Below are 16,206 nucleotides of genomic sequence, written 5' to 3'. Positions count from 1 at the left end.
CTTCAGAAGTAGAGCCCCAAATATACATGTTAATTTGTAGTGTGCAGCTACAATAATCCTAACTCGTAGTACTTTCTACATTCACAAGACAAAACTAACCCACTATCACATCTATAAAATGCCAGAGGCAGGCACAAAGCCAGGAAGTTATGACAAACCTGTATAAAACACTGGTTCAGCCTCAACTAGAATACCGTGTCCAGTTCTAGGCAACACACTTTAGGAAGGATGCGAAGGCATTAGAAAAAGTGCAGAAAAGATTCATGAGAATGGTTCCAGTGATGAGGAACTTCAGTTACATGGATAGGTTGGTGAAGCTGGGGCTGTTCTCCTTGGAGAAGATTAAGAGGAGAATTGATAGAGGTGTTCAAAATCATGAGGGATCAGGAAACAGTAGGTAGGAAGAAACTGTTCCCATTGGCAGAAGGATCCAGAACCAGGGGACACTAATTCAAGGTGATTGGCAAAAGAAGCAATGACAACATGAGGAAAAACTTTAAGCAGCAAGTGGTTAGCATCTGGAATGCACTGCCTGAGAGGGTGGTGGATGCAGCTTCAACCTGCATTTCTCCTTAAAATCCTGCCAGAAACCCCTGATGCCACATTTCTACTGGAAAGCCTGCCAATTGATCCTCAACGTCGCCTGAAAAGAACTGCTCTAGAAAGATCCCAGTGACAGCCGTCTAAGCATATTTGGGATGCCAAACCAAAAAGGGACAACTGATATCTTCCCATATCTTCTCTTTTTTTCGTCAAGAATTAGCAAGTATTTGGCCAAAGTGTTCTTGTTTGTCTTTTTTTTTTGTAACAGAGCTCTAAAAAGAATTTTTTTTTGGTTAACTGGTGTGCGTGAGAGGCTAAGGTAAAAGGAAACTTTCGTATTTCAATCTGTGTTAATGCTTTACTTCTTTACTGATTAAATCTTGTTTTATAATAAACTGATAATTTTGTAGTTTATTCAAGAAACCTGGTTGGTGTATGTTATTCTGGGATGAAGAGTAGAGCATATGATTGACCGCATCGGTAACTGGGTATTTGTTGTGACCTGTGGAGAAGTGGAACTAGAAAAGATAGTGTACTCCTCCTACCTCGGTCGTAACAATACTCCAGTCCTGCAAGAACAGGCACAGGAAGCTGAATTGTGCGCTTTTGGGTACAGGAAAAATAAATTCTTATGGGAGAGGTCCATATATTCTGGTACACGGAGGAACATAGCATGTGTCAATATCACTTTTTAAGTATACTATATACACGACTGCCTCCGGTTTGAGGTTCACTATCTAGTATAGTGACTGAATATTCACATCACTCTATTATGGATGATGTGGACCCTTTCTTGATTACTGTCAGGTAACAAAGAAACCTCCACAATTAGGATATAAACAAAGTGAATTTAGCCTTCAAAATTTTAGAACATAATCGGGCACTACAATTGACTGATAAACAGGCTAAAAGTTCACATCATGCACCACAGTAGTATGTTGTAGTAAACTCTAAATACAGTATTGGAATCTTAGCATAACTAATTCTAACCCATGGCAATTTCACCAGGAATGTTTAAATAAAGCCAGTTCATGCAGTCATGAGGATCTATTGCCTAATCTCTTTAAAAAAAAAACTACAACTAGTCTTGAAGAAAATAAACCTTCACATTACAGATATATACCGAATAAACACGCAGAAACCATCAACTCATTTAAAAATTTTACTGCCTCAAGTTCATGTGCAACAGCGGGAGAACAAATTAGATTAATTGGTTCTGGCAGCTTCCAGTCCTGCCCTTCACCAGCCTAATTGTTTGACTGGCTCCTGTCATAGAACAGATCTGATTAGTTCTAGAAATTTCCAGTCCCACTTTCCAAGTGATCTAATTGTTTGTGACTGAAAAAAACACCAATACTATTTTAAAACAACAGAAATAGGTTAAAACACTGACAATTGGCATGTATATTGAGTTAAGAAGCTAAAATGATTTAAGTTCTCAGAAAATCCTATGAAACAGCTACAACTAAACATTAGACAGGCTCCAACAAGAAGGTGGTAAGTATGGTCCTGGGGCTAGTCAATCATGTTCATCATGTTACCTAATTTCTGAGTTAAGTAAGTTTAGTCAGTTCTTAGCAAAGCAGATGATATGTTTCAGATTATAAAAGTACTTTGTGTTTCACTGTAAAAATAACAACTTATTACAGTAGAGTTGTAATCTGTTTCAGGGTTTTACTTATTGAAAAATAAAATCTGCTGATGCTGGTTCACTTATGGTAACTGTGTACATCACCTGCTACATGATAACGGACAAACATGGCAACGGAGAAGCCAATGACTCAAAATATTCTACACTATAACCCATTAGCAAGTGTAGAAGCACTCCTGGTTCCAAAATATCTAATCAGATAAAGTTATGCTTTGCTCTACCTATTTGAAGAGGTATTTCTGAAATAAAATTTATCAGGATTTAATTCTTGTAGGCCTCGCATGTCACAGAAACCTAACAATGCCACCTAGTATTAACGCATTACTGCTGAACGCACCTTTATAATTGGCTATTAAGAAAATAAGTCAGATAGGCAAATGTACCATGAAAATTGATCACAATTATATAAAAGTATATATACAAAAGATTTAACAAGTGTTTCATTTAAAATGAAAATTACCCCATAGGTTATCTTTTAATTTATTTATATTTCCCTTCCCATCTTGGCTTCCTTCCATAATAGCACTTAATTTAGGAGTGCAAGATAATTTGGTCTGCTGATGCTAATGCCTTTGCAAACACAGACATTTTGTGATAAATTGAGGCGAGGCTGATCCTGCTAATGTTACTTTCTCTTTGAAAAGCAATGCTTTGTTACATAATTATCTACCTGCCAAGACAAGTGCAAATATCAGTCAAGGCTAGAATTTGCACCTTGCGTTCCTCTGGTTAGAAATAACTTTACCAGAGCCAAATCAGACCTGGTCATCAGTAAGACCTGGGAAGAACTGGAAAATAATTGGAAACTTTTCACCCACATACAAACTGCACTCATCACTTTTGCTCATGATTGCAACATAGCATTTTAAATGATGTTACAATACAATGATTGGAACAAAGATAAAACAAATTCAATTACCTGGAGAATACCGCATCACTGACAGCTGTTCATTTCCATCAGTGTGTATTGAAACCAGGTCTTTTGTCTCAGCATCTAGAACAAACCACCTGCCATACAAGAAATATTAATAAATCAAATTCATTGCTACTTAAGCAATTCGCTTACATTGTAGTATGCATCAATAAATATTACATTTACTTGGGAACATCTTTCTCAGTTCATTAATCGGCTAAAATGTTGCTTTTTAATTAGATACATTCATTCCAATTAATATTTTCCCACACTTAGCTGTACTATGTTAAAATTCTATTTGAAGTACACAGGCCTTGCCTGAAGGTGAAGAGAGATGTATGCCTTACGCTTTTAATTGTGAATAAATTTGGTTTACAAATACAGAATGCACGACTTGAGTATCAGTCAAAAAGTGTTATATTGAGGTGTATGCTTTAAACAATTCCTTAGAATGGGCCAGCTGTGAGAAGGCGTATTTTTGACAATCACTACTTTCCCACTGATTGTATTCCAAAGATTTGCATCAGTGTGACAGATTTCAATGTTTTCCTTGGCTATGACTGTGAAACTCTCAACTTTTATTTAAATGCTAGAGAAAACAATAAAGAGTGTGTCTGAAAATTGGATGCCTGGAAACATTTCCCAACAGTTCACCAGATATTAATTTCACCCCACTGCCATGTGCAACTACTGAAATAATACAGTAGAATTAAAATCATGGGTGAGGAGTATGAGATGTAGAATGTCATAAATTAAAAGACGTTTTTAAAAAAGCCAAAACATTTTTAAAAATTCAAACCACCTCTAAAGGTGCAGTTACACTGATACTTTTGCACCTTGGTAAGTAGTTACAGTTTAGCCATGTAAAACACCACCAAAGGCATGCCCCGACTTGACTAGAGGGGAGACATATGAGACATCCTTGCGGAGGTATCTTGCACAGCTTGGGTTTAATACTGCATAGATTACATCTCCAATGTGATATCAAAACAGGTTTAAAAATAAATATAGAAAATGTTGGAAATACTCAGCAGGCCTGGCAGCATCTGTGGAGAGAGAAACAGAGGTAACAGCAGGACAGTCTCCCATCCTAACACAGCTTCCATTTTGTTCTTTTTCCCACCCTCCCTCCTTTCACTTGCTTAAATTATTACATCTCTAACTTTTCCAAGATCTGATGAAAGGTCAGTGACCTGAAACGTTAATTCTGTTGTTTTCTCCATAGATGCTTCCAGACCTGCTGAGTACTTCCAGTTTTTATTTCAGATTTACAGCACCTGCGGTATTTTGTTTTGTATCAGCTAAAAATAGCGAGGGGACCCCTTGGATTCCCCAGGTACTTCATTAATTTACAGAGAATTGTTTTAAATGTTTTGGGAAATTAGGTGCACTCGTTCTCAAACCATATAAAATATTTGTCATTAGTGTATGTCTGCACATGCACTTAAAGCATGCTTGCCCACACCTTTCTCCTAGGCATGGAAATTTAAATGAGAGCCAGGTAGTACAAAGTACTGCATAGCTGGAACTGGCTCTGCAGTGATCTGTCTTAGATGGGTAGCTACAACTCAAACATACCCTAAAAGTGATAGCATTAGAAGTACATAAGAAATAGGAGAAGTAGGCCTTAGGACCCCTCAAGTCTGCTCCGCCATCCAGTAAGATCATGACTGAAGTTTGATCTCAATTCCACTTTCCCACCTGATCCCCATATCCCTGGGTTTTCCTAGAGTCCAAAGATCTAACTATCTCGGCCTTGAATATACTCAACGATTGGAGCATTCACAATCCGCTGGGGTAGAGAATTCCAAAGATTCTAACCCCTCTAAGTAAAGAAATTCTTCTTCGCCTCAGTCTTAAAAGATCGACCGCTTATTCTGAGACTATGGCCCCTAGTTCTAGACTTCCCAGCCAGGGGAAACAACTTCACAGCATCTACTCTGTCAAGCCCTGTAAGAATTTTATATGTTTTAATGAGATCACCTGTCATTTTATGAAACTTTAAAGGGTATAGGCCCATTCTACTCAACCTCTCAACATAGGACAACCCTTTCATTCCAGGAATCAATCTTCTGAATCTTCACTGCACCATCTCCAAGACAAGTATATCCTTTCTTAGGTAAGGAGACCTAAACTATGCACAGTACTCCACGTGTGGTCTCACCAAAGCCCTGTACAATTATAGTAAGACTTCCTTACAGTTGCACCATAACCCCCTTGCAATAAAGGCCAGCAAGCCATTTGCCTTCTGCATTGTTTGCTGTACCTGCATGCTAACTTTGTTTTCTAGTACATGGACACCCAAATCTCTCTGAACATCAACATTTAAAAGTTTCTCACTATTTAAAAAAAAAAAATACTGTTATTCTATTCTTCCTGCCAAAGTGAATAAGCTCACATTTTCCCACATTATACTCCATCTGTCAGCTTGTTGCCCACTCACTGAGCCAGTTTATATCCCTTTGCAGCCTCTTTGTGTCCTCCTCACAGCTCAATGTTTCCACCTAGCTTTGTATCATCAGAAATCTAGATGAAGGTATTGAGATAATGTATCCAAGTTATTAATATAGATTGTAAATAGTTCAGGTCCCAGCACTGATCCTTGCGGCATCCAAATAGTTACAGTCTGCATTGCCCTCAACCCTTATCTTGTGCAATAACCTTTCATGTGGCACCTTGTCGTAAGTCTTTTGGAAATCCAAATATACCACATCCACTGGTTCCCCTTTATTTACCCTCTTAGGTACATCCTCAAAAAACTCAATTTGTCAGACACAATTTCCCTTTCATAAAACCATGTTTACTCTGCATAATCATAGTATGATTTTTTAAGTGCCTTAACTCCTCAATAATAAATTCCAGAATTTTCTTGACAACTGATGTCAGGTTGATTGGCTTGCAGTTTCCTGTTTTCTCTCTCCCTCCTTTCTTGATAGCAGTACTACATTTACCACCTCCCAATCACTGGGACTGCTCTGGAATCCAGGGAATTTTGTAAGATCACAACTAATGCATCCACCATCTCTGCAGCTACATTTTCACAGCCTAAGAACCTAGGCCATCAGGTTTAGTACTTTTCCTCTACTGATAGTAATTACTTTAACTTCCTCACTCTCATTTGCCCCTTGGTTCTCCACTATTTTTGTTATGCTTTTTGTGTCTTCTACTGTGAAGAATATTTGTTTAACACCTCTGCCATTTCCTTATTCCCCATTATGGTGCAGCAGGCTCGATGGGCTGAATGTCCCACTCCAGTTCCAATGTACTTTCTCCCCAGACTTCCCCAACTCTGTAACTCTGCTCAAGTGCTGGTTTCCTGTTGCACTGCCTTCTCTCCAGTTCTCCCATGACTTTCCATTCATCAGCTGTATTTGAGTCCAAGTTTATTAGGGACATTGGAGCAGGAGTCGGCCATTTAGCCCCTCGAGCCTGTTCTGCCATTCAATGAGATCATGGCTGATCTGTAACCTAACTCCGTGTACCCAGATATTATTTAAATACCAGCTTCCCCAGTCTGTTGTAACGTGATTTTAAAAACAACTGTCATCTACATTCAGTGGCGCAGTGGTTAGCACCGCAGCCTCACAGCTCCAGCGACCCGGGTTCAATTCTGGGTACTGCCTGTGTGGAGTTTGCAAGTTCTCCCTGTGTCTGTGTGGGTTTCCTCCGGGTGCTCCAGTTTCCTCCCACATGCCAAAAGACTTGCAGGTTGGTAGGTAAATTGGCCATTATAAATTGTCCCTAGTATAGGTAGGGATATATAGGGACAGGTGGGGATGTGGTAGAAATATGGGATTAGTGTAGGATTAGTATAAATGGGTGGTTGATGGTCGGCACAGACTCGCTGGGCCGAAGGGCCTGTTTCAGTGCTGTATCTCTAAACTAAACTAAATTATAATTTCTCCCATCTCAGCCTCTAAGAGATCAAAGTTCACTTTTGCTACTCTCTTCCTTTTTACATACCTGTAGAAGCTCTTACAATCTATTTTTATATTTCTTGCTAGTTTACTCTCATTTTCTATTTTTCCCTTTTATCAATTATTAGGCCATCCTTTTCTGTTTCTAAAATTCTCCCAATCCTCAGGCTTACTGCCTATCCAATCTTTCCTCATAGCTGCAACTTTCAAGCCCTGGCAACATTCTTGTAAATCTCCACTGTACTCTCTCCAGAGCAATTATGTCCTTTCTGTAATGTGGTGACCAGAACTGTACACAATACTCCAGCTCTTCTTCCAATTTTTTTTTTTTTTTAAGATGGTAGATGGAGTGCCAATCAAGCGGGCTGCTTTGCCCTGGATGGTGTCGAGCTTCCTATGTGTTGTTGGAGCTGTAGCCATCCACACAAGTGGAGAGTATTCCATCGCACTCCTGACTTGGGCCTTGTAGATGGTGGACAGGCTTTGGGGAGTCAGGAGATGGGTTACTTGCTGCAGGATTCCCAGTCTCTGACCTGCTCTTGTAGCCATAGTATTAATATGATTGCTCCAATTCAGGATGTTGATGGTGGGGGATTCAGCGATGGCAAAGCCATTGAATGGCAAGGGGAGATGGTTTGATTCTCTCTTGTTGGAGATCATCATTGCCTGGCACTTGTGTGGCATGAATGTTACTTGCCACTTATCAGCCCAAGCCTGAATGTTGTCTAGGTCCTGCTGCATGTGGACATGGTCAGCTTTAGAATCTGAGGAGTTGCGAATGGTGCTGAACATCGAACAATCAGCAAACATCCCCACTTCTGACCTTATGATAAAGGGAGGTCACTGATGAAGCAGCTGAAGATGGTTGGGACACGACAATGAGGAACTCCTGCAAGCAATATCCTGGGGCAGAGATGATTGGCCTCCAACAACCACAACCATCTTCCTTTGTGCCAAGTATGACTCCAATACTATCCTTAACTTCTTTTGCAAGCATTTATTTTCCTACTCCTCATTCCTTGCAACTTCCTCCAGCCCGGAGGTATGGGTCGACAGAGAATACTGGTTTAAAACATACATTGGAGACTTTTTTGAGGACAAGGCTATAATTACTGATGAGAACCACAATAAAGCATTCTGTTGCTCAGAAAGTTTAGTGTGCACTGACTCTTCAATTGTTCTGTCTCAAACCTCTTCATCTGCCCCTTGTTGGAAATCTTTTAAACTGTTATCAGAATAGCCAAAATGTAGCATTAAAAGTGAATGAGACCACAACTATCACAAACATTCCAGCAATGTCTGGCAAAACATTAGTTATATTAGAAATGCCATTCATCAGGCTTACTTTAGAAGCTTCAGAAATATAAGGCAAAATATATTCCAGACATATGACAGTCTGGACTAAGATCTTTATTTAAATATACTCCAGACCAGAATAACTAAATATCTGTGAACTATTTTCCCTGGTATCTTGAATAAGATGAATTGAATCATAGTGAAATACTCTATGACACACTCTGGGCAGGCAGGAAACATTTATATAAAAGCAAAATACTGCAGATGCTGGAAATCTGAAATAAAAACAAGAAATACTGGAAATACTCAGCAGGTCTGGCAGAATCTGTGGAGAGAGAAGCAGAGTTAGCGGTTCAGGTCAGTGACCCTTCTTCAGAACTGACAAATATTAGAAATGTAAAAGGTTTTAAGCAAGTAAAGCGGGGGATGGGGTAAGAGATAACAAAAAAGAGGTGTTGATTGGACAAGGTCACAGGGAAGAACTGACCAGAAGGTCATGGAACAAAGGAAAACAAAGGAAACATTTATATATTGTCTTGTTTGTAGACTTCAACCTATCACAGCAAGGTACATATTTCAAATGATATACTCTTCCTTTTCAATGCTAACTATATTTAAATACCTCAAAATTAATGCTTTGTTTTTAAATAAGTTTCAATATTTCAACAGATTTTACCTATCTCTAAATTCTCAACACCAACACAATAACCAAGCAGTTATTTTACTCTGCACTGAAATAACTGCTAAAATTCAGGAAATGACAAGTGTTACGACCGAGGCAGGAGCAGTACACTGTTAATTCAGTCCCACTTCTCCACAGGTCACAACATATTATTTTAATATTTTCCCACTTATCAATATTGTTAATCACATACTCTATTTTTCCCCAGAATAGAACACACTAATCAGGTTTCTTTACTGAATGACAAAATTATCAGTTTATTATAAAACAAGTCTTAACTAATAATGAAGTAAAACTTAAATACACAGATCGAATTTTTAACGTCCCAACATTAAATTTTAAAGTCCCCTTTTTACCTTAGATCTTACACTTATACACACACACATATATGTATACTGGTTAACCGAAAAAATAAAAAGGGAGTTTTGGGTCAGAGCTCTGTTACAGACAAAAAGCATTTGGGTTAACTACTTGCTCCTTTTTGAAGGAAACAGATGAGATATGTTGTTCCAAACTGGAATACAGTCTAACTTCCGAGTACATGTAGACAGGTCACTAGACACTTCCAGAACAGTTCTTTTCAGGCGGCGTTGAAAAGTAATTTAGCAGGCTTTTCTTAAATACAGGGAACAAGATGAATTGACACAATGGACTTCTCAGAGCCTAGAAAGTGAGCTGGTCTGTAGTATTCTGTTCTTCCTTGGAATTCTCTCCTTCTTTTGCAGCAGACTTGACTTTCTAAACATTCAGCAAGAATCTGGTCTCTTCCTCTAGAAGGTAAAACCACACACACACACTGACACACAACCAGAATACTTGTCAGTTTTCTGCCCATCCAGGTGCTCTCTGTTACTACTGGGCTTGTCCAATCAAAGGAAGGCTAGTGACTTCTCTGCCCGTTACCAGGGTTTCCGCTCCATCTCCGACCTGAGTCATGTGGCAACCAGCAACACTGTTGCCAAATTAGTTCTTTCAGTGCTCTCTTGATTAAAAAACATTTATTCAGTTTAACTATAAATTCCTTTATTTTTAAACAAAAAACAGAATCACTTACAGAACACAAGCTTTTCTCAGTCTTTCTGTACCCTACCCAGACCACAAACTGAATCAGTCATCGTTATATGGATATTCTTTAATCTGTATTGTCAGAATCACAATTGCCAAACCACATAAAATCCACGGAGCTGCAGTATCCTGCACTTGAAGTTCTCTGTGGCTTCCTGACTATGAGACAAAAAAACACTAGTCATAGTTTCCCCATTTGTCACAATTTATTACACAAAAATGATCCAAAATTGTTTTTCTCTGTGATTTGCCCTTCCTTCCTATTCCTGTTGAAGGGTTTAAAAAAAGTAAATCTGATAGAAAAACTTTTATCTGTATCAGTGACTTAAAGAAAGCTTTCACAAGTTATACCTATTAAAAGGTGCTGCATTATTTAGCTGTAACATTTTATAAGGGTACAAGTTTTCACACTTTAATCCTAAATTCAGTCAATTATGCCTTTCATTCCTGTTGCCTGTGTGCCAAGTGGAGCAAGAGAAGGAATAGTAAGCCTACCATTCCTCACTATCATCAGTAGATTAGGCTGCAGATTGTCAGCAATGCACACCTAGGGCTGAACTTACTAAGGCTGTCGTGGGTCCGGGTGGCAGACCTGCAAGTTAGCACCATTCCTGCTAGTCACATGGGTGGCTGGTCCACCACAATCGTGCAGCAGGTGGCTGCTTTATGTAATGCAGGCCCAGGGCACGGCCAGTCATGCGGCGGGGGCAGGATGCGACATGCCAAACATGACGGTAGATGACTGCAGAGCAGGTGCTGACACCATATTTAAAGCCCTACCAGCCCTGCTTGTATAGGTGCCTTGGACTCTTTTGCTGCTTGCTTTCCACAACTGAGACTGGTGTTGCCGTGACTCTGGACTCCCCCCAACCCCCCGAGACAGATCCCGCATGATGGCAAAGGCAAGACACAGGATGGCTCCATGGTTTAGAGGTACCTCCCTCCAGATTCTCCACCAGGCTGCAAGGGAAAGGCAGGAAGCCCTCTTCCCCAGCAATGGCAAGAAGAGGACCTCCCACCGATCAAGCAAGCCTGGAAGGAGATAGCAGAGGAAGTCAGCAGCCATGGGGTCACCTCCAGGATATGGGTACAGTGCCGCAAGACTTCCTGCATTATGCCAAGGTGAATGCGCCATACCCCTCTCCTTTTTAGTGGCTATGCAAGAGGAAGCGGAACATGGGGAGGGAGACACTACAATTGTGCAGGCAGAGGGGGTTCAGCATCACCGCGTCCTAACAGATGTACTGCTGCATCGGGGCCACAAGCCACCTTCTTTCATATCTCACCCCCATTAACTCCCCTGAGAACAGACAGGAGAATGAGCGACATAGACTACCCCAGTAGCAGAACAGTTATATTGATCTCTCTGCGAAGTATGACTACCTCCCTCTTTCCACTTGCAGGAAAAGAGGGCCCATTACAGCAGGGAGACAGTCTGGACTGGCGGTGACACCCCAGATCTTCAGCCTCTCTCAACAGCAGAGAAAGAATTAGAACATTACAGCGCAGTACAGGCCCTTCGGCCCTCGATGTTGCGCCGACCTGTGAAACCATCTGACCTACACTATTCCATTTTCATTCATATGTCTATCCAATGACCACTTAAATGCCCTTAAAGTTGGCGAGTCTACTACTGTTGCAGGCAGGGCGTTCCACGCCCCTACTACTCTCTGAGTAAAGAAACTACCTCTAACATCTTTCCTATATCTATCACCCCTCAACTTAAAGCTATGTCCCCTCGTGTTTGCCATCACCATCCGAGGAAAAAGACTCTCACTATCCACCCTATCTAACCCTCTGATTATCTTATATGTCTCTATTAAGTCACCTCTCCTCCTCCTTCTCTCCAACGAAAACAACCTCAAGTCCCTCAGCCTTTCCTCGTAAGACCTTCCCTCCATACCAGGCAACATCCTAGTAAATCTCCTCTGCACCCTTTCCAAAGCTTCCACATCCTTCCTATAATGCGGTGACCAGAACTGCACGCAATACTCCAGGTGCGGTCTCACCAGAGTTTTGTACAGCTGCAGCATGACCTCGTGGCTCCGAAACTCGATCCCCCTACTAATAAAAGCTAACACACCATATGCCTTCTTAACAGCCCTATTAACCTGGGTAGCAACTTTCAGGGATATATGTACCTGGACACCAAGATCTCTCTGTTCATCAACACTACCAAGAATCTTCCCATTAGCCCAGTACTCTGCATTCCTGTTACTCCTTCCAAAGTGAATCACCTCACACTTTTCCGCATTAAACTCCATTTGCCATCTCTCAGCCCAGCTCTGCAGCCTATCTATGTCCCTCTGTACCCTACAACATCCTTCGGCACTATCCACAACTCCACCGACCTTCGTGTCATCCGCAAATTTACTAACCCATCCTTCTACACCCTCTTCCAGGTCATTTATAAAAATGACAAACAGCAGTGGCCCCAAAACAGATCCTTGCGGTACACCACTAGTAACTAAACTCCAGGCTGAACATTTGCCATCAACCACCACCTTCTGTCTTCTTTCAGCTAGCCAATTTCTGATCCAAAGCTCTAAATCACCTTCAGCCCCATACTTCCGTATTTTCTGCAATAGCCTACCGTGGGGAACCTTATCAAACGCCTTACTGAAATCCATATACACCACATCCACTGCTTTACCTTCATCCACCTGTTTGGTCACCTTCTCAAAAAACTCAATAAGGTTTGTGAGGCACGACCTACCCTTCACAAAACCGTGCTGACTATCGCTAATGAACTTATTCTTTTCAAGATGATTATAAATCCTGTCTCTTTTAACCTTTTCAAACATTTTACCCACAACCGAAGTAAGGCTCACAGGTCTATAATTACCAGGGCTGTCTCTACTCCCCTTCTTGAACAAGGGGACAACATTTGCTATCCTCCAGTCTTCCGGCACTATTCCTGTCGACAATGACGACATAAAGATCAAGGACAAAGGCTCTGCAATCTCCTCCCTAGCTTCCCAGAGAATCCTAGGATAAATCCCATCTGGCCCAGGGGACTTATCTATTTTCCCACTTTCCAAAATTGCTAACACCTCCTCCTTGTGAACCTCAATCCCATCTAGCCTAGTAGTCTGAATCTCCGTATTCTCCTCGACAACATTTTCTTTCTCTACTGTAAATACTGACGAAAAATATTCATTTAACGCTTCCCCTATCTCCTCTGATTCCACACACAACTTCCCACTACTATCCTTGATTGGCCCTAATCTAACTCTAGTCATTCTTTTATTCCTGATATACCTATAGAAAGCCTTAGGGTTTTCCCTGATCCTATCCGCCAATGACTTCTCGTGTCCTCTCCTTGCTCTTCTTAGCTCTCCCTTTAGATCATCAGCATTAGAATTGCTGGAGACCCAGGGCAGCCGCTCCATATCCGATAGAGAGACCAGACTCTCTGTGCAAGAGAGTGAGGATTGTGTCATGAACATTGATTTTAAACTGTTACTGGAGTGAAGAAAGGACTTGTTAAACAGATCAGCCGTGGCTGGAAAAGACATTTGCATATCAAGAAACGGTGATTGGAAGGACAAAGGACCATTCCCTGACACTTCAACCCACAACAGACCTTGATCACCAGGTATTGTGCGTAAGAGGAGCATTCCAGAGACTGCTAAGGTGATACAATCCAAAACGTGGTCAGACCAGTTAGTCACCTGACAAACTGGTTTGGCAACCTGGGTTTTTTCTGAATTGTACAGTTTGAACAGACAGTGTCTGTTTGCTCCTGGACTGAGAAGATCTCTCCTGTCTGCTCCCATCTCTTTCTCACAAGCCTCTGAATCCACTGAAGATACATGACCCCCAACAGAGAACAGTCTCCTACAGCAAACAAGGTTTAAGAAGAATACTGAGCCCCAACGAAAAGCAAGATCTACCTACAATCAAGGACTCTACAGTGAGTTCGAAGAATCTAACAAAAACTCTTCAGATATTGCCTGAAACTTTCCATTTTATTTTTCTTCTGCTCTTTTCTATCTTTATTTGCATGTGTGTATTGCGTATGCATGCTAGTGTGGGCGCGTCGTGTATCCATAGCCGTCATCCGAATTCGAGTTTAAATTTAATAAATTTCAACTTTTCATTTTTAAACCCAAGAAAGCCTGTTTGTCCTGGTTTCTTTGCCTTATAATTGGAAAGTGGTGAACAAGGATTCACCAAGGAGGAGCTAAAAACAGTGTGTTTAAAAATAAAACCCAGTTATGGTAAGACCAGGTGAAGGCTGAAAGGGAACCAGAGACCTCTTTCTCATCTGGTCGAAACATCTGTCTTCCATCAACATATAGTTCACTTCTGGAGGCCCACATCACATATGGTTGGCATGATGAGATGTGTACAGCCTAACCCAAATGTTTGTGTTCACTCATGCAGGTCAGCGTCCGCAGAAGGGGACAGCCGTCAACCTCTAAGGAGGAACCGCAGTCAGAAGAAGCACCATTCTAAAGACTTTCCTCCACCAGCACAGATACTTTCACCTTGGTGGGCTTCCACTGGGCTGTAGATTCAAGGTCACAAGCTGTTGAGAGCACCGCACACACGCTTGAGCAGCTGGCTGAGGTTGAAACAGCCGAGGCCGCTGACAGCCAGAGGAATGTGGGTGGCCAGGCCTATGCTGGGTCCCAGGCTGATGATGAGCCTCTGTTGTCGACAGCACAGGGCATGCTGGAGTTGCAGAGAGGCAAGGCAACATGTGAAGAGATGCCAGAGCCTATGTGCAGCTATGAGCCGACGATGGAGACGCCCATCCATGCTAGGAGTGCTGCCATTTCTCAGGCGTGTGAGCACATGGCTTCCTCCATCGAGAGGCTGGCGACTCTCATGGAGAGCCAGATCCCACAAATTCCCAAAAACCTGCACATCATCACCTTGGCCATGAGCTCAATGCAGCAGTGACAAGGCAAGAGAAGGACGAGCACCTGGAGTCTTCTACAGCTCCTCGTCCTTCTCTGGTGAGCAGGGAGGTTCAGTAAGCCTTGAAAGGGAGGAGGAGAGGCTGACCTCCACATCTGGGGGCTCCTCTCAGGGCATTCTGAGTGTGGACAGCGGCTCCTCAGCCCCTCTGCCAGTGAGACTAGCACCAGCAGCCGCAACGCCTGAAGAGAGCCCTGCACCAGTGCAGGTAAACCTCAGGCAGCCGGGGCCCACCAGGCCTCAGGCAGCCAGAGGACAGCCGCTGAAGTCATCAGAGGCCAAGGGACAGCATGATCAGCAGCCTGCCTTCAGTCCAGCTGCTAGCGATGGGTTCACACCTCATAAAAGCACTTGTGACCGTATAAAGAAAACCACATTGTGACCGTAGTGGCTTCATGGGCATTTGAAAGGCGATATGTGCTGCATCATATAAAGTTCTTTCGTTCAAGCAATTAACCTTCAGTGTATAAAAGTGAATAATTATATGGTGTATCATGTATTAATTGGGAGCTGCTGACTTCCCCCTTAATGGAATGCCAATGTAGGCACAGCCCTTATTTGAATATGATCTTCCATGGGCCACAGCACGTGGTTCAGTTGGGCGCTAGGAATAGAAAACAAATAGAAAAGGAGGTGACAGACTGCATGCATTGCGGTCAGTCTTTATTCTTGACTCTGAGTGGCCATCAGGGTGGCTGGAAGGGGGGTGGGGTGGGAAGTATGTAATTGCCTCGTGCCTCCTTAGCCCGTCGCTCAACTTGCCTGGCCTCCAGTGCAAGGGCTTCAATATCTAGTACTGCCCGCTCATCTCCCTCCTCAGTGTCCCCCTCATCGGTGGAGGAATATCATTCAGTCATATCATCATGCAAGACAGGTTGCGGAGGACAGCAGACCATCACGATACACAAAACCCTAGCTGGGACATACTACAGGGCTGCACCAAATTGATCTAGGCAACAGAATCTCATCTTCAGCAGTCCAATGGCCTGTTCAATGTTCGTGTGGGTAGAGCTGTGGCAGGTGTTGTACTTCTCCTCTGCTGCACTGCGAGGGCTCCTCACAGATGTCAGTAGCCACGTCTTCCTTTGTCCCCGAGAATCCATCCCTGAAGGCGAGCTGGGCAGCCTGAAAAGTTGTGGCACCTGGAACTGTCAAAGTATTTAGACATCATGGCTACTTCCCGGGAAGCAGGCACGCACCTTCAGGTCGC

General features: G+C 42.2%; 1 protein-coding gene across 6 annotated transcripts in view; it reads right to left on the bottom strand.

The window, feature by feature from the left end:
* The window catches only part of LOC137376482 (echinoderm microtubule-associated protein-like 4), a 465,004-nt gene that overhangs the window by 46,015 nt on the left and 402,783 nt on the right, over positions 1–16,206 (bottom strand). For all 6 annotated transcript variants that reach the window (XM_068045141.1, XM_068045140.1, XM_068045139.1 and 3 more), the window contains one exon: positions 3,114–3,202. In XM_068045141.1, coding sequence (XP_067901242.1) covers positions 3,114–3,202 — 89 coding nt within the window. The remainder of the gene's footprint in view (positions 1–3,113; positions 3,203–16,206) is intronic.

Source organism: Heterodontus francisci, chromosome 13 (genome assembly GCF_036365525.1).
Source record: "Heterodontus francisci isolate sHetFra1 chromosome 13, sHetFra1.hap1, whole genome shotgun sequence".
Lineage (NCBI taxonomy): Eukaryota > Metazoa > Chordata > Chondrichthyes > Heterodontiformes > Heterodontidae > Heterodontus > Heterodontus francisci.
Note: the sequence above shows the minus strand (reverse complement) of the source record. Positions and strands in the feature narration are given on the sequence as shown.